The sequence below is a fragment of the Jaculus jaculus genome, chromosome 7 (assembly GCF_020740685.1).
Source record: "Jaculus jaculus isolate mJacJac1 chromosome 7, mJacJac1.mat.Y.cur, whole genome shotgun sequence".
In the NCBI taxonomy this organism is placed as follows: Eukaryota; Metazoa; Chordata; class Mammalia; order Rodentia; family Dipodidae; genus Jaculus; species Jaculus jaculus.
Window position 1 is genome coordinate 112,868,782 of NC_059108.1, and position 20,761 is coordinate 112,889,542.

Here is a 20,761-nt window from a genome sequence, read left to right on the forward strand (position 1 = left end):
ACCCAAAGCTGGCTCATCTTCTACCTACCAACCAAGCACCACAACTATCTTGAGTAATTTAATTATATTCCAGAACACAGCTCAAGAATATTTTAAGGTCCAAGGTGTATCTCAGTGGTATAACTTAATGTGTTTAACATGTACAGGCCCTGGGCTCAGTCTCTATTGCCATAGATCTACATACACACACATGCAGAGAAAAATAGAGAAACCAGAGACAGTATCAAGAATTTTAAAAATTTATTATTTATTAGAGAGACAAAATGAAGTAGAGAGAGAATGGGAATGCCAGGGTCTCTAGCCACTGCAAACAAACTTCAGATGCACATGCCACCTTGTGCATCTGGCTGGTGTGGGAACTGGAGAATTGAACCTACATCCTTAGGCTTTGGAGGCAAGTGCCTTAACTCCTAAGCCATATCTTCAGCCCAGACTGGCCTTTTTCTTTCATGCAAGAAGGCAAGAGTGGGATGAAGAGTGTGAGAGAGAATTGGCATGCCAAGGCTCCAGCCACTGTAATCGAACTCCAGATACATGGGCCACCTAGAACCTGTGGGCAACCTTGTACACTTTTGTCGCCTTGCATCTGGCTTATGTGAGACCTGGAGAGTCAAACATGGGTCTTTGGGCTCCACAGGCAAGTGCCTAAACCACTAAGCCATCTCTCCAGTCCCAAGAATTTTTAAAAAGTAAAAAAAAAAATCAGCTTTTGACAAGATAAAATTGACATTAATTAGCATTCAATCAAAAGAGCAGGGGCCTGATATGCTGATTCAAACCTATGCTTCCAGAACTCAAAAGAATGAGGCAAGAGAATTGCAAGTTCAGGCCAGACTGGGCTACACATTGAGAACCTACTTAAAAAAAAAATACTGGGGCTGGAGAGTTGGCTTAGCAGTTAAGGCACTTGCTGACAAAGCCAAGAGACCCAGGTTCAATTCCACATAAGCCAGATGCACAAGGTGGCACTTGTGTCTGGAGTTCGTTTACAGTGGCTAGAGTCCCTGGCATGTCTCCTCTCTCTCTCTTTCTTTCCCTCTCTCTCTCTCTCTCTCTCTCTCTCTCTCTCTCTCTCTCTCTCTCCCTGCCTCCCTCTCTGTCCCTTTCCTCTCAAATAAAGAAATATATATATATATATATTTTTTGCGGTAGGGTCTCACTCTATCCCAGGCTGACCTGGAATTCACTATGTAGTCTCAGGGTGGCCTTGAACTCTCAGCGATCCCCCTACCTCTGCCTCCTGAGTGCTGGGATTAAAGGCATACACCCCCATACCTGCAACACTGATATTTTTTTTAACTTCTGAGAACAGTTTATTAGTATTCATTGTCTAAATATTCAAGTATATTAGTCTCAAGTTCAATTTTTTTCATATTATTTGGAAAACTATTTCTTAAAATGATTGAAGAACATTTCAACACAGTTGAATAAATGCACAAACTTAATGTGTTACAGCAAACAGTAAGATACATATAATATACAATAACCCTGAACATTCTTTATTTAAAACACCAAGAAGCTGGAGAGATGGCTTAGTGGTTAAGCGCTTGCCTGTGAAGCCAAAGGACCCCTGTTCAAGGCCTGATTCCCCAGGACCCACATAGCCACATGCACAAAGTGGCACATACATCTGGAGTTTGTTTGCAGTGGCTGCAAGCCCTGGCGCGCCCATTCCCCCCGCCCTCTCTCTGTCGCTCTCAAATAAATAAAAATAAACAAAAAAATAAAAAAGAAATATAAAGCCATGTAACGTTAGTGCATTATATTAGAATATTTATTAATTATATCTAACACAGAGTCTACAAAAACAGCTCTAAATTATTTAGGTTCTATTGTTGGGCTGGAGAGATGGTTCAGCATTTAAGGTACTTCCTGCAAAGACCCAGGATTGATTTCCCCAGTACCTACATCAAGCTGTATTCACAAAGTGGTACATGCATTTGGAGTTTGTCTGCAGTGCCTAGAGGGCCTGGCATGTCCTTTTTTTTTTCTCTCTGTTTCTCACTCCTCTTTGCAAATAAATTTTTAAAACTAAAAATAAATTAAATTAAAAATATATTTGTTATTAAACATAAAATTTATATCTTCTTCTTTTTTTCTTTCAGGGTGTGCTCTCACTGTAGCCTAGGCTGACCTGGAACTTACTCTATAGTCTCAGGCTGGCTTCAAACTCACAGCTATCCTCCAACTACTGTGCTGGATTAAAGGAATGAGCCACCACATCCAGCATTATTTTCTCTTAAACTGAGAATATTTTTAAGTAAATTTACCCAATATATATAACTTCCTATGTCCTATGTTCAAAATGACACTCAAAATTTTTTAAATATTTTATTTATTTATTTATTTGAGAGGAAGGGAGGGAGAGAGCCAGTGAGAAAGAAAAAGAGCCACTAAAATGAACTCCAGATGCTTGTGCATCTGTTTTATGTGGGTGTTGGGGAATCAAACCCGGGTCCTCAGGCTTCACAGACAAACACTTTAATCGCTAAACCATTTCCCCAGCCCTCAAACAAAATTTTTGATGATACTCTGTACATAAATATTGAATGTATAAATTATTTCATAAGGTATTTAAAAGTAAATTTTTTTCTTAAATACTGGTATAAATCCTAAAGTTATTATTGAAGTTGAGAGTTCAAGATAAACCCTAGATGAGCAGACGTTATATTTCAAAGAATGACAATGCAATCCTGAAATGGGTCCCCATTACCATTATCCTCTTGTGCACATGTTAACTTCAACAACAGCAACAGCCTGTTGCCTTCAGACACTGTATCAGTTATCTTAAGCATTACCGGTATATTTGTGTTCTATCTCCCCCTGCTGGAATCTCCAGGGCCAAGAATCTCTGCATGTTTTGTTTGACTGATTTCAGTCACCAGTTCCTGATGCATATTAGGCTCACTTTTAATTTTTTTTTTGTTTCTTATTTTTATTTATTTATTTGAGAGCAACAGACAGAGAAAGAAAGGGACAGAGAGAGAGAGAGAGAGAGAGAGAGAATGGGCACACCAGGGCCTCCAGCCACTGTAAACGAACTCCAGACTCCTGCGCCACCTTGTGCATCTGGCTTACTGGGGAATCAAGCCTCAAGACAGGGTCCTTAGGCGTCACAGGCAAGAGCTTAACCACTAAGCCATCTCTCCAGCCCACATTCGACATTTTTTTGCATATGTTTGTGTGTGAAGTATATGCATGTGTGTGCGCGCACGCACGTGTTCGTGTGTGTGTCTTTGGAGGCTAGAGGTTGACATTAGGTGTCTTACTAAATCGTTCTTTACCTTTTTTTTTTTGAGACAGGATGTCTTACTGAACAGGGAGTTTACTGCACTACCAGGCTAGCAAGCTCCAGAAATCCTCTTGTCGCCAGTTTCCCAGTGCTGGGATTATAGAGAGCCACCACCACACCTAACGTTAATATGATTGCTAGGGGAACAGGGATTTCATGCTTTCGTAGCAAACACTGAGTCATCTCTCTAGCTCCCTTCTGCATTTCTTGTAGAGTAGGTTTGCTGCTGCTAAGGTTGTACTTCATTGTGTTTCCCGAGTTGTTGTATTTAAGAAAAAGCCTTTAGGCTGTGCTCATTTGGCAGGCTTGCAAATTGCAAATTTCTCTAACATTCTTTCAGTCTCTTTGCTACTACTTGATTTCTCTCTCTCTCTCTCTCTCTCTCTCTCTCTCTCTCTCTCGTTCCCCCCGCCCCTCCCTCCACCGAGGTAGCATCTCGCTCTAGCCCAGGCTGACCTGGAATTTACTATGTTAGTCTCAGTCTGGCCTCGAACTCACACAGCGATCCTCCTACTTCTGCCTCCCAAGCGCTGGGATTAAAGACATGCGCCACTACACCTGGCTTTATTTTCTTTTGTAGGTTATTTAAATATATTTTGTTGGTACTGGGAATTGAACCTAGGTGCTAATGAATGTTAAACAAGCACTTTACCCAGCACTTATTTTTGTTTTGCAACAAAGTCTCACTAAATTGTCGGGCCAGGATTTGAACTTGTGATCATCTTGCCTCAGCCTCTCTACCTGGGATCGCAGGACTGTGTCATCAGGCCCAGCCAATGCCATCATCTTAATCCACCTGCTCATAATGAACCAGGTTAATTCAGAGGCTCTTGAAGTAGCTTGCAAACTTAATTTAGTAGAAAACTGACTACCCAAACAAAACGCTGTCTGTTCATACTCAACATCGTCAAGTCTTCAGCAGTACTGCAAGCTTTGTCAGATCTTAAGGACTGTTTCTGGCCCCATTGGGGGGACTGGCAAAGTTAATTTTCCCCATAAATAAGAACAGAACACCTATTCTCGATATCGATTGCGGTGGCCAAGTGGCAGGAGGGGCAACCAGCACAGAGAAGAGGTTCGGTGACTCAAAGAGGACTGAAAGAAGGAAAGCCTTTAAAAGTTCGCGCCTGGGCTGGAGAGATGGCTTAGCGGTTAAGCGCTTGCCTGTGAAGCCTAAGGACCCCGGTTCGAGGCTCGGTTCCCCAGGTCCCACGTTAGCCAGATGCACAAGGGGGCGCACGCATCTGGAGTTCGTTTGCAGAGGCTGGAAGCCCTGGCGCGCCCATTCTCTCTCTCTCCCTCTGTCTTTCTCTCTGTGTCTGTCGCTCTCAAATAAATAAATAAAGTTCGCGCCTGGACTTCGCCTGCAAGGGAATCCACCTCAGCGACATGGCGCAAGCACAGACCGAGGCCTTGCCCATCCATAGGGCCCACGAGTTAGCCCCGCCCCTTTCAAGGTGCCCGGTGTGCTGGACCGCTTTGGCCTTGGCATCGTCTCCCCTGGCCTGCATTTGTCAGGGTCTCCTCCTCTCTGGTCCTCCAGATGGGAGCACCCTCAAGTAGAAGAATATATTAATGGGGATGAAAAGGCCCAAAATGAGGTCTGGGGGAAGAGATTGAGTAAAGGAAAGGTGGAGGAAGGGCTAATCAAAATTTAAGAGGATATAAATAAAACATACGTAATCCTCCTTTTTTGGACAATGGAACAGGAGCCATAGATTGTTGCTAGAAAATTTTCAGTGCCAGGTATGGGATATCTTCCAGTGAGTTGTTGGCCAGGGAGATCCCTGAGGCCCCCAAACATTATAGGCCATTGCTGAGGCCTTTGGTTTCCCACCAGGAATAGATGGTAAGACCCTATTGCTGAAGGCTCCATGTACTTGGGCTACAAGGCCACTGAGAAATCATGCTGGATGTGAGCTGATAACCTCCTCCCTATAGACCAGCTGACAGAAAGCTAGAAGAAGACATTCTGCATGCAGTTCAATGGGAGAAATAGAAATTACCAGTGAAGATAATCATCAGTGGACACTGCAAGCCTTATATTTGGCTAGCCAGACCAAATGAGCCAACAGGTGCAATAGTGGCATGTCTGTTATGGGGGAAACCTATTGCCCTCTAATTGGAGTGGAGGCCTGCTCCATGGGAAAGGAATACATCCCTGATACTGAAAACTTAAAACAAGGGTAGTCATGAGCCCTAGGGGTGTAACATCTGCTGTTGTCTGGCTAAATGTATATACTATGCTTATCAAACTGCCCAGTAAGCACTTCTGTTAATGTTCACACCCTTATAATAATGCTACTCTCACTTTTGGTAGAGAATCTTCTCTTTTCAGATGGCAGTGACCTTCAGACGACTCAGAAGGCATCATGGTGATGGAAAGAAATGACCACAGCACTCAGTGCCGCAATATCTCTATCACACCCTCCAAGGCTCAGGGTCTAATGCAGAAGAGGTGGCGTATAGAATGTAAGGGCCAAAGGAAGGGCAGGACTCCATACAACATGCTCCTTCCAGACACAAAATGGCCTGGATATGGATGGCCTCACAGTGCCTGCATAAGACCATCAAAGAGGAGGGAAAGATCATAACATCAAAAGTAAAAGACAGACTGATTGAAATGGGGAGGGGATATGATGGAGAGTGAAGTTTCAAAGGGGTAAGTGGGGGAAGGGAGGGTATTACCATGTGGTATTTTTTTTATAATCATAGGAGTTGTTAATAAAGTAAAAGATAAAAAAATAAAAGCTCGTGCCTAGGCTTTTCCAACAAGGGACTCCAGCTCAGCGCCGTGGCGCAGGCGCAGACCGAGGCCACGCCCACCCCTGGGGCCCACGAGTTGGCCCCGCCCCTCTCGCGGTGCCCGGCCTGCCGGACCGCCTTGGCCTCCGCAGAGTCGCCTCGGACCTGCGTTCGTCAGGGTCTCCTCCTCTCTGGCCCTCCAGACGGGAGCCCCGTGGAGATGCGGAGCGAGTGAGGCAGATCCCAGGACAGCCCGGACTCTCGGCGCGGGAGGACCCCGCCGCCGCCCGCCCAGGGGCTCCGCCCACAGCCCAGGCCCGGAGCCCGGGGCGCCCGGCTCGTCGTGGCACCGTCCCCGCCGGCCTGGTCGCGATGCCGCTCTACGAGGGCCTGGGGAGCGGCGGCGAGAAGACGGCGGTCGTCATCGACCTGGGAGAGGCCTTCACCAAGTGAGTACCCGGGAGACCCCCCCCCCGTGATCGCCAGGGATCCGCGGGTGGTCGAGGCCAGGCTGGGCCCTTCCCCGTCCTTCGCTCGGCTGCCCACGGCCCGTATGGTTTCCTCCCTGGAGCCATGCGAATCTTGAGGTTCCTCTGGGTCTGCAGAGGGACTTGACGCCCCCAGAGGCCCAGGGTTCTTCCGCAGGAGTTGCCTTCGCTGTCGCCGGAGGTTGTCACCTGGAACCCAGAGAGCCTTCTGGGGGCGATCGGTGCGGGTTCTGGCAGTGTTGACCCGGACTCTTAACCTAACCTGGGCTCCTCCGATTAGGGAAGCAGCAATCGAGTTGTAACGCTGGCTGTTTCCATCGTGAAATATTTATCGAGCTGAGCTTTGTTGATGCTGCAAATGCAGATGTTTGAGGTTCCACTGCTCCCCAAGAGTATATAGGAAACCGAGTAGGGAGACCCGGCACAAAAACAAAAGAGGTGAAACTGGATAGGTATGACGGGAACGCAACCCTACCCTGTTAGATTAGGTTTCACACTTAGGTTTATTTAGTTTAAATTCTTACTTGGTTTATTTGCATGGGTATGAGGGGTTGTGCGAAGAGGTCCTCTTGGGCTACAAATGAACACCATACCCCTCCTGATGCGCTTCTTGTATCTGGCTCTTCGTGGGTATTGGGGAATTAAACATTTATCAGCAAGACTTGGCAAGCAAACACCTTAAACCACTGAGACATTTCCCTAGCCCCTGACTTTACACATTTTAAAGGTTTTAATTTGTAAATACTGGAGTGGTGTTTCTCATACTTTTTGGACAGGAGAATCCTTTATTAAAACCAGGTGAAGCTGGGAATGGTGGTACACGCCTTTAAGCCCAGCACTTAGGAGGCAGAGGTAGGAGGATGCTGTGAGTTTGAGGCCACCCTGAGACTACACAGTGAATTCCAGGTCAGCCTGGGCTAGAGTAAGACCCTACCTCGCCCGCGGGGAGTGCGGGGGAGGCTCACGAGGGGGTGCAACCAGATGAAAGCCAGAAATACACAAACCTTAAAACATGTGCAGTGTCAGGGGGATTGACTGTGGTCCTTAGGCTGTATGATGAAGCTTCGTATAGTCTTATGTATAAAATATGAGTATTTGAAAAAAACCTAACACATCTGCAAACACTGCCTAACATACAGTAGATGTTACTGAAGAGGTGAACATAAGAGCACACTTAAAATTGGACCTGGAGGCTGGAGAGATGGTTGAACAGTTAAGGTGATTTCTGGCAAACCCAAAAGATCCAAGTTCAATTCTCTAGTACCTACATAAAGCCGGATAGAAAAGGTCGTGCATGCCTCTAGAGTTTGTTTGCAGTGGCTGGAGGCATGGTGCACTCAGCCTCTATCTGCTCTCTCTCTCTCAAATAAATTCGTTTGCGTCTATGCAAGACTTTCCCATTATTGTGCTTTTAAAGCTCCAATAAATACCTTTAAATTACTACTTAAAGATAATTATTTTGAGCCGGGTATGGTGGCGCACGCCTTTAATCCCAGCACTCGGGAGGCAGAGGTAGGAGGATCACCGTGAGTTCGAGGCCACCCTGAGACTACATAGTAAATTCCAGGTCAGCCTGGGCTAGAGTGAGACCCTACCTCGAAAAACCAAAAAAACATATATATATATTTTGGCCATACATTGAAGAAATGAAGCTACCAGACAACATAGTAGGAGGCTGCTACAATAAAAATGATGTAAAAGAAAGGAATTGGGCTGGAGAGATGGCTTAGTGGTTAAGGCACTTGCCTTTAAAACCTAAGGACCCAGGTTCCATTCCCCAGTACTCACATAAAGCCAAATGCACAAGGTGGTTATTTGCAGTGGCTAGAGGCTGTGGCACACCCACTTCCTCTCTACCTGCCTCTCCCTCTCCCCGCCCCCAAATATAGAAATAAATGAATTAAAGGAAGAAAGGAATTGATGGAGCCAAGGAGATGGCTCAGCAGGTAAAGTGTTTGCCAGCCAAGCATGATGACCTGAGCTCTGATCCCTGATCCCCAGCACCCTGTAATTCCTGTGCTGGGGAGTTAGAGACAGGAACAGCCCCAGGGCTGGCTGGCTATCTTACCCAATCAGGGAGTTCAGTGAGAGACCCTGTTTCAAAAAACTGAGATGGAGAGCCATTAAGGAAGACAGCCAACATTGGTCTCTGGCTTCCATCTGCACATGAGTATAAACATCCTGTACACTCCCCACACGCAAGCAAAACAAAACATAGACATGAGGGCTGCAGGGATGGCTTAGTGGTTAAGGTGTTTGCTTGCAAAGCCAAAGAACCCAGGCTCAATTCACCAGGACCCATATTAGTCAGATGGACAAGGGGGTGCAGGCATCTGGAGTTTGTTTGTAGTGGCTGGAGGCCCTGTCATGCCAGTTGTGTGTGTGTGTGTGTGTGTGTGTGTGTGTGTGTGTGTGTGTGTGTGTCTCTGTCTGTCTCTCTCTCTCTCTTTCTCCCCTCTCTCTGTCAAATAAATAAATAAAAATAAAAAATAGACATCATAAGGCTGTTTCAAACAGAAAGCCATGAGACCTTGTCCCAAAACAAAAAGGAATTGAAGCTGCTGGCTACATTGTATCCTGAGGGATTCGAGCAGCACAAGCCCAGTAAACATGGAGACAGGAATGGGGAGGAAAGAGAAAGACTTGGCACAGAAGAATAGTATAGAAAACTACAGAAGAGCTGGGCGTGATGGTGCATGCCTTTAATCCCAGCATTCAGGAGGCCGAGCTAGGAGGACTGCTGTGAGTTTGAGGCCAGCTTGAGACTACAGAGTGAGTTTCAGGTCAGCCTAGGCTAGTGAGACCCAACCTTGAAAACAAGGAAAAAAAAAAAAAAAAAAAAGAACGAATGACCTCAACTCTGCAACTTTTTAAAGCAAAATTTTGTTTTATTAACTTGAAATAAAAATGGCAGGGATGGCTTAGCGGTTAAGGTGTTTTCCTACAAAGCCAAAGACCCAGGTTCAATTCCCCAGGACCCACATTAGCCAGATGCACAAAGGGGAGCATGTGTCTATCTGAAGTTCATTTGCAGTGACTGGAGGACCTGGCCTGCCCGTATTCTCTCTCTCTTACCCCCACCCATCTTCCTTTCTCTTCCTTTCTCCCTCCCTCCCACTTCCTCTGTCAAATAAATAAATAAAAATAAAATGGTGTAATGACATCCTGAGACTACATAGTGAATTTCAGGTCAGCTTAGGATAGAGTGAAACTCTACTTTAAAAATAAAAAAAGGGGGGAGCAATGACTACCTTTTGTTTTGTTGGTTTGGTTGGTTGAGGTGTTTTGTTTGTTTGTTTTTGCTTTTTCTTCCCTGGTCTGCTTTGGCATGGTTTCCACACTGCCATCGTAACTGGAAGTCACGTGCTCCACTTTAGCATTTGACTTTAAAAAACAAATGTTGAGGGAGGGTATTACCATGGGATATTTTTTTATAGCCATGTAAAATGTTAATAAAAATAAAATAAAATTTTAATTTGAGAGGAAAGAGGGGCAGATTATATTTATGTGTGTATATGAATGTGTATACATATATAAAGAGACAGAAAATGGCCGTGTGAGGGCCTCTAGCCACTGCAAATGAACTATAAGACCCATGAGCCACATTGTGCTCTGGCTTCCACATTGTGCATGTGGCTTATGTGGGTACTAGGGAATCGAACCTGGGTCCTCAGGCTTCACAGGCAAATGCCTGAACCACTAAGCCATCTCTCCAGTCCTGCATCTGTCATTATATGGGTGATGAATTCAACCTGAGGTGGCAGGTTCTGCATGCCTTTAACTGCTGAGCCATCTTCCCAGCTCTCCAAATACCTATTGTATAACACAAATAACATGTGTTAACAGTTGCCTAACAATATGCAGCCCAGTAGCAGGCTATAGGACCAGTCATTGTAGTGCATGCCTTTAATCCCAGCACTCCAGAGGCTGAGGTAGGAAGATCATCATGAGTTTGAGGCTACCTTGATACTACAGAGTGAATTCCAGGTCAGCCTGGGCTAGAGCGAGACCCTATCTCAAAACTAAAGGTGACCAGTTTGCTGTGTGCTCACTTCTTCTCATTAACTCCTTACTTTTGTTCTTTTCCTCCAACATTTTCTTGCAAGACTATCTTTCTGCACTCCATTAATACACTTTCAAGGTACTTTAGAATAGTTCCCCTCTCTGGAAGAGACTCTCTGGCTGCCCTATTTCTACATTCCCATTCAGCCAGAAGTAGTTCAAGATCTGACATCATAGTCCCCTTTCCTCTAACAACCTGAGAGGGGGAAATGAGAGAAAATATAGTTAGGGTGCCAGGACCCCTGAAAGCAAAAAAGGCAGGAAAGTCTGCACTTGCTAGAAATCAAAGATGATCTGAGTTCTTATCTCTTGTCTGGGTCCCTGGACCTGTTTTTCCATAAACAACCAGATCCCCTTCTGGGAGAGAGGTCTTTCATAGGATTTAAACATTGTGGTTGGTTAAATTCAGACCCCAGAACTTGGTGCCAGAGCTAGCATCTTCCTCAGATAGCCCCTAGCCTTAACCAATTATCCCTCTGGTTCACCTGAGCCGGAAGATAGCCCACCACTATAATATTATAAATAGCTTTGCAAGGAGAGGGCAGGCTCTCTGACCAGTTGGGAACGTCCAGCTGTGGATGAGTTTTCTTTGAGCCAGACCTGGGCTTGACGCAGACCCAGCTGGGTTGAGCCTAGGGGAAGGACTGTAGCCCTTGCTCTCCACATGGATTCTTTTTTTCTTTTTTCCTTAATTTTATTTATTTGAGAGAGCAAGAGAGGCCAGGAATGATGGTGCACACCTTTAATTCCAGCACTCGGGAGGCAGTGGTAGGAGGGTCGCTGTGAGTTCAAGGCCGCCCTGAGACTACGTAGTGAATTCCAGATCAGCCTGGGCTACAGTGAAACCCTACCTCAAAAAACCAAAAAGAGAGAGAGAGAGAAGGGGCATTCCGGGGCTTCTAGCCACTGCAAAGGAACTCTAGATGCATGTGCCACCTTGTGCATCTGCCTTACGGGGATCCTGGGGAATCGAGCCGAGCTCCTTTGGCTTTGCAGGCAAGTGCCTTAACTGCTAAGCCATCTCTCTAGCCCTTCTACATGGATTCTTTGTCAAGCCCTCCAGTTTCCCACATGGTAAGAGCTTCTTGAACTTTCTTTTTTCTTTACATGGTTTTTCTAGGCCCACCATGTGGGATCTTTAGCCGTGTGGATGCCTTTCCTTGGCTGTCTGTGCTTTCCTCAATAAATATAATAATTTAATTTTTTTAAAAGGCTGTACAAGTAACAAGGCCATACCACACAGCCTACTTTTAGGTTTGTGTACGTACAGTCTTGTTATGTTGCACACTAACGAGATCCCTTAGCCACACATTTCTCAGGATATATCACCTGGTTGAGTGAGACATGACATTCATATACTGTTCACAGATCCAGGATTGTAGAAATGTCTTGCCTAAAATCAACTAAAATGGAAAGCTGGGGGATAGCAAATGCTGCCCTAAAATGATAGACTAGTTTATTTCAGTATTATAAGTTAGGGGTAGTTTGATTTTTCCTTTAATATATAACTATGAATAGATGTTATAACATCTTAGATTTTTTTTTTCTTTTTTGACCTTTGAAATGCATCATGGGTATTTTCAAATGTTTTTGTAGTGGTTGTTTTGAAGCAAATACAGAAAAACTTATTTGACAGATATTTAGAAAAAATGTCTTAAAGGGGTTGTGTATGTAGCTTAATTGGTAGAGTGCTTGCCAAGTATGCAGGAAGCCATGGGTTCAGTCACTGAGAGCTGCTTAAACAGGTTGTGGTAGTGTGTGCCTGTAATCCCAGCATTCTGGTCATCTTGAGAGATGGAGGTAGGAAGATCCAAAGTTCAAGGTCATCCTCAGCCACATAGAAGTCTAGGCCAGCCTGGAATACATGAGACTGTCTCAAAAAAAGAAAAGAATGATGGGGCTGGAGAGATGGCTTAGTGGTTAAGGTGCTTGCGTGCAAAGTGAAAGGACTGTGGTTCGATTCCTCAGGACTCATGTAAGCCAGATGCACAAGGTGGCGCATGCATCTAGAGTTCGTTTGCAGTGGCTGGAGGCCCTGGAATGCCCATTCTCTCTCTGTCCCACCCCCCTCCCCGCCTCTTTCCCTCTCTCAAATAAATAAAATATTTTTTTAAAAAGCATATAATGAGATGCAGCTGTTCACAGACTCTCACTGCTGAGTCTGTCTGCTTTTCTGAGTTTTAACTCAAAAGCATAATTCCCCCCCCCTTCTCTCTTTTAGGTGTCTACAGAAGCCCTAATTAGGCAGCATGCTTGCCCTGATCATTTGGGGCTTTTCCATCTTTTTTCTCTTAATAAACCTACTTTTCTTGGAAAAGAAAGAATATTTTAAATTGAGTGTTTAATTTCGCTTTTTTTTTTTTTTTTTTAAGGTGTGGATTTGCTGGAGAAACTGGTCCGAGATGTATAATTCCTAGTGTGATAAAAAGAGCTGGCATGCCAAAGGTATTTTTTTCAAGCAAGTAATCAATAGTAAAAACCATTTTTAAGTATAATTTCAATTAATTGATTAAAACAATACTAATGTATAATTTGGGGCTATATTAGTAAAAGAAAGGTATTTTGGGGCTGGAGGGATGGCTTAGCGTTTAAGGCGTTTGCCTGCAAGGCCAAAGGACCCAGGTTTGATTCCCCAGGACCCATGTTAGCCAGATGCACAAGGGGCACATGCTTCTGGAGTTCGTTTGCAGTGGCTGGAGGCCCTGGCATGCCCATTCTCATTCTCTCTCTCTCTCTCTCACACTCTCACTCTCTCACTCTCTCTTCTTCTTTCTAAGTCAAATAAATAAAAATATTTTTTAAAAAGAATTTTTTTTAAAAAAAGAGAGCAACAGAGAGAAAGAGGCAAAGAGAGAGAGAGAGACAAAGAATGGGCATGCCAGGACCTCCAGCCACTGCAAACGAACTCCAGATGCACACACCACCTTATGACTCTGGCTTACATGGGTCCTAGGGAATCAAGCCTCAAACCGGAGTCATTAGGCAAGCACTTAAAACTGCTCAGCCATCTCTCCAGCCCCCCAAAAGGTATTTTTAATCAACTGTATTGAGATCTAAGTTTATGTATTGTAAATTTAATCATATTGTATAATCATCATATAATCCAGTCTTAGAATATTTTCATCAGCCTCATGAGTTTTTAAATTTGTTTATTTTATTTATTTGAGAGAAAGAGAGAGGCAGATAGAGAGGGAGAGAGAATAGGTGTGTCAGGGCTTTCGGCCACTGCAGATGAATTCCAGATGCATGTGCCACCTTGTGCATCTGGCTTACATGGGTCCTGGGGAATTGAACCTGGGTCCCTTGGCTCTGCAGACAAGCTCCTTAACTGCTAAGCCATCTCTCTAGCCCAGCCTCATGAGTTTTTTAGTGCATATTTGTGATAGTTCCCAGTCCCACCCCAGCCTACCACAGATGCACTTGTTTCTATAGATATGCTTTTTTGTGCATTTGATACGAATGAAATTATAATAGTATTAAAAATGTTGTTTTTAAGCCGGGTGTGGTGGTGCACGCCTTTAATCCCAGCACTCGGGAGGCAGAGGTAGGAGGATTGCCGAGAGTTCGAGGCCACCCTGAGAATACGTAGTGAATTCCAGGACACCCTGAGCTAGAGTGAGACCCTACCTTAGAAAAAAAAAAAAGAAGAAGAAGTTGTTTTTTCTTTTCATTTGCTTTCAAGATACGGTCTCATGTATTCCAGGATTGCCTTGGGTTCATGATATGATAACCCTGAACTTCTGATCTTCCTACCCTCATCTTCCAAGTGCTAGAATTACAGATGTATGTCACTATGTCTAGTTCTGAGACTCTAACTACCAACTGAGCTCCAATCCCAGCCCTAAGAGAAAAATTTTAACTGCAGAAAAATGCTGCTAATAAGCCCTATAACATAACATAATCCCTAAGAAATTTTACCTTATTCTAACTTTTCATTTGCTCTTTTTTTTTTTAAGGTAAAGTTTTGCTCTAGCCCAAGCTGACCCCTGGAATTCACTATGTAGTCTCAGACTGGCCTTGAAAGTGATCCTCCTACTTCTGCCTCCAAAGTGCTGGGATTAAAGGCATGAACTACCTACCATGCTTGGCTCAATTTCCTCATTTCTAAAACTCAAAGAATTTATAAACTTTTATTTATTTATTTACTTATTTATTTATTTTTGGTTTTTCAAGGTAGGGTTTCACTCTAGCTCAGGCTCTCCTGGAATTCACTATGTAGTCTCAGGGTGGCCTTGAACTTACGGCGATCCTCCTTCCTCTGCCTCCTGAGTGCTGGGATTAAAGGCATGCACCACCACACCCAGCTATTATTTATTTATTTATTTATTTATTTATTTATTTATTTGCAAGCAGATAGAGAGAAGAGAGACAGACAGAGGGAGAATGGGCACGCCAGGGCATATAGCCACGGCAAACCCCAGATGCACATGCCCCTTGTGCATCTGGCTTATGTGAGTCCTGGGGAATCAAACGTGGTTCCTTTGGCTTCCCAGGCAAATGCCTAACTACTAAGCCATCTCCAGCCCCTATAAACTTTTTTTAAAGTAAGTTTCTTTTGCCAAACCTAATTTGGCTGATAGAAATTACAGGCCAATAAAATAGTTTTATAAACCATAAAATTCATTTGTTAGAAAACGACATTCAAGTGTTTCTGCTGTAACATAATAATTAATTCCTGAAAAACCTGTTTTGCAAAGTCATGTATATTTGTAAAATATACAAACTAGCTTATGGAGAACATGAGGTTGGTGTTGACTACATGAAACCTGTGTTACTTTGTAAATAAAGCACTAGCAAAAATCACACTGGATACCTATTGGGAAGTTTTGAATAGCTTTAGCTGGCAGCAGGATGTGGCTAGAGGCTATCTTGGGAGACACTAAAAACAGTAAAATCGGGGGTCTGGAGAGCTGGCTTAGCCGTTAAGCACTTGCCTGTGAAGCTGAAGGATCCCGGTTGTAGGCTCGATTCCCCAGAACCCACATAGGCCAGATGCACAAAGTGGAGCATGCATCTGGAGTTTGTTTGCAGTTGCTGGAGGCCCTAGCGCACACATTCTCTATCTATGCCCCTCTCTCTTTCTGTCACTTTCAAATAAAAAAAAAAAAAAGTAAAATCACAGCTTAAAACTGTTGGCTAGTATGGTGTAATGATGCATACCTTATTTTATTTGAGAAAGAGAAGCAGATAAGGAGAGAGAGAATAGGCATACCAGGGCCTCTAGCCACTGTAAATGAACTCCAGACATGTGTGCCACCTTGTGCATCTGGCTTTATGTGGGTACTGGGGAATCAAACCTGGGTCCTTTTTGCAGGCAAGTTCCATAACCACTAAGTCATCTCTCCAGCCCCTGGCTCACACTTTTTAATCTGTAGTTTATTTACAATGGCCAGAGGCCCTGGCATGTCCATTCTCATTCATTCTCTTTCTCCTTGCAAAATATAATTTTTTAAAATAAAATAAAAGCTGGGCATGTTGGTGCATGCCTTTACTCCCAGCACTTGGGAGGCAGAGTTAGGAGGATCACCACGAGTTCAAGGCCACCCTGGGACTACATAGTGAAATCCAGGTCAGCCTAGGCTAGAGGGAGACCCTACCTCAAAAAACCAAAAAAAAAAAAAAAAAAAAAAGAAAAGGAAAAAAAATTAATTAATTAAAAAACAAGCCAGACATGGTGGCACATGCCTTTAATCCCAGCACTCAGGAGGCAGAGGTAGGAGGATCACTGTGAGTTTGAGGCCACCCTGAGACTACATAATGAAATCCAGGTCAGCCTGAGCTAGAATGAGATCCTACCTCGGAAAAAAAAAGAAAAAAAGAAAAAAAAGAAAGAAAAGACAAAGCAAGAGAGACTAGTATATTAATTTATTTTTTACATTGAAATACATCAGAAATCCTTTCAATTATGTTTGTTCAGGAAGTCATTTTCTTGATGTCAAAAACTTCCCCACAGCTGGGTGTGGTGGTGCATGCCTTTAATCCTAGCACTCAGGAGGCAGAAGTAGGAGGATTGCCATGAGTTCAAGGCTACCCTGACACTTCAAAGTGAATTCCAGGTCATCCTGGGCTAGAGTGAGACTCTACCTTGAGAAACAAACAAAAAAAAAAATTCTTCACATCAGACAAGCTAAAAATATGATAAATATTTGTTGAATTTAATATGTAACAGCAGTTCTTGTCTAGTAATTATATCATTTTGCTTTATAATGATACATGGCATTACTGTGTCAGTAGATTCCAAATTGAACTTAGAACTTTTTCACTTTTAGTCTGAGCTTTTATCATTTTGAAAATGCAAACACATATAAAGACTACTATATGTGGTTACATGGACTTTTCCTTTAAAAGAGTAAAGGAGGCCTGGAGAAATGGCTTAACAGTTAAGATACTTGCCTGTGAAGCCTAAGGACCCAGTTTCAATTCCCCAGTACCAGCATAAGCCAGATGCACAGGGTGGCGCATGTGTCTGGAGTTCATTTACAGTGGTTGGAGGCCATGGTGTGCTCATTCTCTCATAAAAAAAAATAATTTAAAAAAAAAAACAGTAAAGGAAGAGAAGTCTGCCAGTGATACATCAAAGTATATAAGCTTTCTGGAGCTGGAGAGATGGATTGGGTAGTTAAGTGTCCTTCCTAGACAAGCCTGAGGGCCTGAGGGGGCCTGACACTGCTACAGTTTGAATAGCCAGAGCCCACATAAGTAGCTGGACATGGATGGCCACATGTGCTTGTAACACCAGTCATGCAGAGGGGAGCAGAGACTAGGAATCACCTTGGCTCACAAAAAGCATTAAGCTCTGGTATGAATAAGAGACTCCTTGCCGAAGAGTAGTGGAGCAGGACACATGACATTTGGCTCCAGCCACTGTAGTATAGTGCATGGAGTGTCACAAGAGCACATAGACACGCATCCATCACACTGCATTACAGACACATGCAAAAGCACACAAGCTTTCTAAGGATAATAATTTGTTACCTACGTGTTCACATGGCACTCATACTTTCATAGGACTTGCATATTCTGCTTCAGTGTGCTATTTGTGTTCTTAATTTAATTAAGATGATTATGAATACTACCCATAATATGTGCCTCGCCCCCTGGAGCTTAGAGTCTAGTAGGATGATAGACATTTTATAAGAAATGAGTGATGTAGCAAAAGGACATCAGTATAGGAAGTGAACCTTAGAAAGTCTGAAGTTTTTTAATCAGTGTGGATTTTTATCATTAGTTGTGCCCAAATAATAACTTAAATGGATAAAAAATGCCTGTGGGCACAGCTTTGTGCTTCTTTAGACACTTCTTTACCACAACCCAAAAGTTGGCCAACGTTTTGGACCTTTGTAGTTCCTAGAAGTTCCCAGTTGAAGAGATTAATCTAGGGCTGGAGCGATGTCTTAGAGGTTCAGGTGCTTGCCTGCAAAGCCAAAGGACCAAAGTTCAATTCCCCAGGACCCACATAAGCCAGCTACACAAGGTGGCACATGCATCTGGAGTTCATTTGCAGTGGCTGGAGGACCTGAAACACCCATTCTCTCTCTCATAAACAAATAAGTGAATATTTAAAAAAACTGAAAAATGCCGGGCGTGGTGGTGCACACCTTTAATCCCAGCACTCGGGAGGCAGAGGTAGGAGAATCGCTGTGAGTTCGAGGCCACCCTGAGGCTCCATAGTGAGTTCCAGGTCAGCCTGGGCTTGAGTGAGACCCTACCTTGGAAAACCAAAAAAAAATAAATAAATAAAAAATAATTTTAATAAAAAGAGATTATTGATTTTTGCATATATTATTTTTTTTATTGAGGTAGGTTTCACTGTAGCCCAAGCTGACCTGGAATTCACTGTGTAATCTCAGGGTGGCCTTGAACTCACAGCAATCCTCCTACCTCTCCCTCCCGGGTGCTGGGATTAAACGTGTGTGCCTCCATGCCCAGTTTGTATTCTTAACAACACATTGCTTTTTATTTATTATGAGGAAATATAACATTAAACATGTTTTTATTTGAAATTACTTTAATAGAAAGTAATACATTTTAATTTCTTGCAGCCAATCAAAGTTGTCCAATATAATATTAATACAGAAGAATTATATTCCTACCTAAAGGAATTCATCCACATACTGTATTTCAGGTAAGATGCAGTTCTAGTTGGGTACCCCCCACCCCCGGCTTTACAATTTGATTTATCTAATAACCAGTTGTAGGGATATTTGGTTGTTTTACATATGATAAGGAAAAAAATAAGATGCTATTGCTACTGTTACTTATTTTCAGCCTTTACAGAAACATATATAAAGACTAGAAAACTGAAAAGCATAAGAAAGTATTGAAGACACATCAGATCCATTAATAAAAGGGACTAATAAGTACATGGTTGGAAATGTATGTAGTTGGGTATTTTATACAGACGTCACTGATGGCTGGAGGATTTAGCCTTGTGAACCCTGAGTTCAGTCCCTACCTCTGAAAAAAAAAAAGGGGGGGAGAGAGATTCTCTAAGATTATGTTAATGATACAGAAAAGTATCTTAGATATAATATAAGTGAAAAAGGCATGTCGAAACCAGGCATGGTAGCACACGCCTTTAATCCCAGCACTCAGGAGGCAGAGGTAGGAGGATCACCGTGAGTTTGGTGCCACCCTGAGACTACATACAAAAATCCAGGTCAGCCTGAGCTAGAGTGAGACCTACCTTGAAAAAACAAAACAAAAAAAAGAAAAAGATAAAGACATGTTGAACAACAACTCTAGGAATGCATATTGCTATTAAATATACATGTGTTGCAATCAGGTTTGCATTACTGGTAGAAATCACCCAACCAAGAGCAGCTTGTGTGAAACAAAGAGGTTTATTTTGGCTTACAGGCTCAAGGGGGAAGCTTCATGTTGGCAGGGAAAATGATGGCATAAGCAGAGGGTGAACATCACCCCATGGCCAACAGGACTATTACTGGCTATAATACCCATCAGCTTGCCCCCATAATGCACTGCCTCTAAGAAGCATTAATTTGCTCTGTTTAAATCATGTATTGGTTGACTATTTCTTTGCTATGCCCAATGCCATCTTTTGCACTGTGAATGTTAATTCTGTGCCATTATGGGGTTTTGGAGAATTTTTTGTTATTATGGCTCAGTTAAAAGACCTTGAATTTGGGGGATGTTTGAACATCATTAGGATTGATAAAAATATGGGGATTATTTAAGGATGGACTGTGTGGTGGTTTGATTCAGGTATCCCCCATAAACTTAGGTGTTCTGAATGCTAGATTCCCAGCTGATGGAGATTTGGGAATTAACGCATCCTGGAGGGAGTGCATTGTTGGGGGTGGGCTTAGGGGGGTTATAGCCAGTTTCTCCTTGCCAGTGTTTGGCACACTGTCCTGTTGCTATTGTCTGCCTGATATTGGCCCTCTGCTCATGCCGTCATTTTCCCTGCCATCGTGGAGCTTCCCCCTCGAGCCTGTAAGCCAAAATAAACCTCTTTTTTCCCACAAGCTGCTCTTGGTTGGGTGATTTCTACCAGCAACGCGAACCTGACTGCAACAGTAAAGTGGTACCAAGGAGTGGGATTGCTGCTAGACACCTGACTGGGTGGCTTTAGCCTTTTGGAGCTGATTTTCAAGAAAAATGTGGAAGGATTTGACTTGGCCTAAGAGACACCTTGCAGTGCTGTAAGTACAGCTTGACAGACTATTCTGGTCAGCACTGAATGACGTGAATGCATTAAGAACTATGGACTGTGAGGTATGGCTTATGAGGATGAGAAAGAGCTTTGCTTGGGCTGGGCTAGCAGTTTGTATGCAAAGCTTGCTGTTATGCCTGTATCCTGAGACGTTGTGCAAGGTTGCTTTACGTAAAATGAACTAGTGTGAGCAGAGGGGTATGGCACAGAAAAAAAAAATCTTTGAGCAAACTACTGCCCATTCAGCTGCAGTTGAGAGATTACAACTTTTGAGATTGGGCCAGCTGATCTGCACTGGGGCAACAGGAAGAATGTAGACTCTTTTGAAGGGGCCTGAGTTCTCAAGGACTGTCCTGTTCTTCAAAGTCTGCTTTATGCCCCCCTGGATTAACAAACTGGCACCTACCTGGTATTGTGGAGTATAAGAAATGCAAGAAAGAGAGGGTCATTGAGTTTGCAACATGGTCTTGTGATTTGGAAATGGCCATGGGCAGTGTG

The 20,761-nt window shown here is 43.5% G+C and overlaps 1 protein-coding gene across 1 annotated transcript in view; it reads left to right on the forward strand.

Annotated features, from left to right (window-relative positions):
- The first annotated feature begins 6,165 nt into the window (after positions 1-6,165).
- The window catches only part of Actr10 (actin related protein 10), a 33,589-nt gene continuing 18,993 nt past the window's right edge, over positions 6,166-20,761 (forward strand). Inside the window, exons 1-3 of the mRNA XM_045154435.1 lie at positions 6,166-6,486; positions 12,960-13,032; positions 18,630-18,712. Coding sequence (XP_045010370.1) covers positions 6,410-6,486; positions 12,960-13,032; positions 18,630-18,712 — 233 coding nt within the window. The 5' untranslated portion in view covers positions 6,166-6,409. The remainder of the gene's footprint in view (positions 6,487-12,959; positions 13,033-18,629; positions 18,713-20,761) is intronic.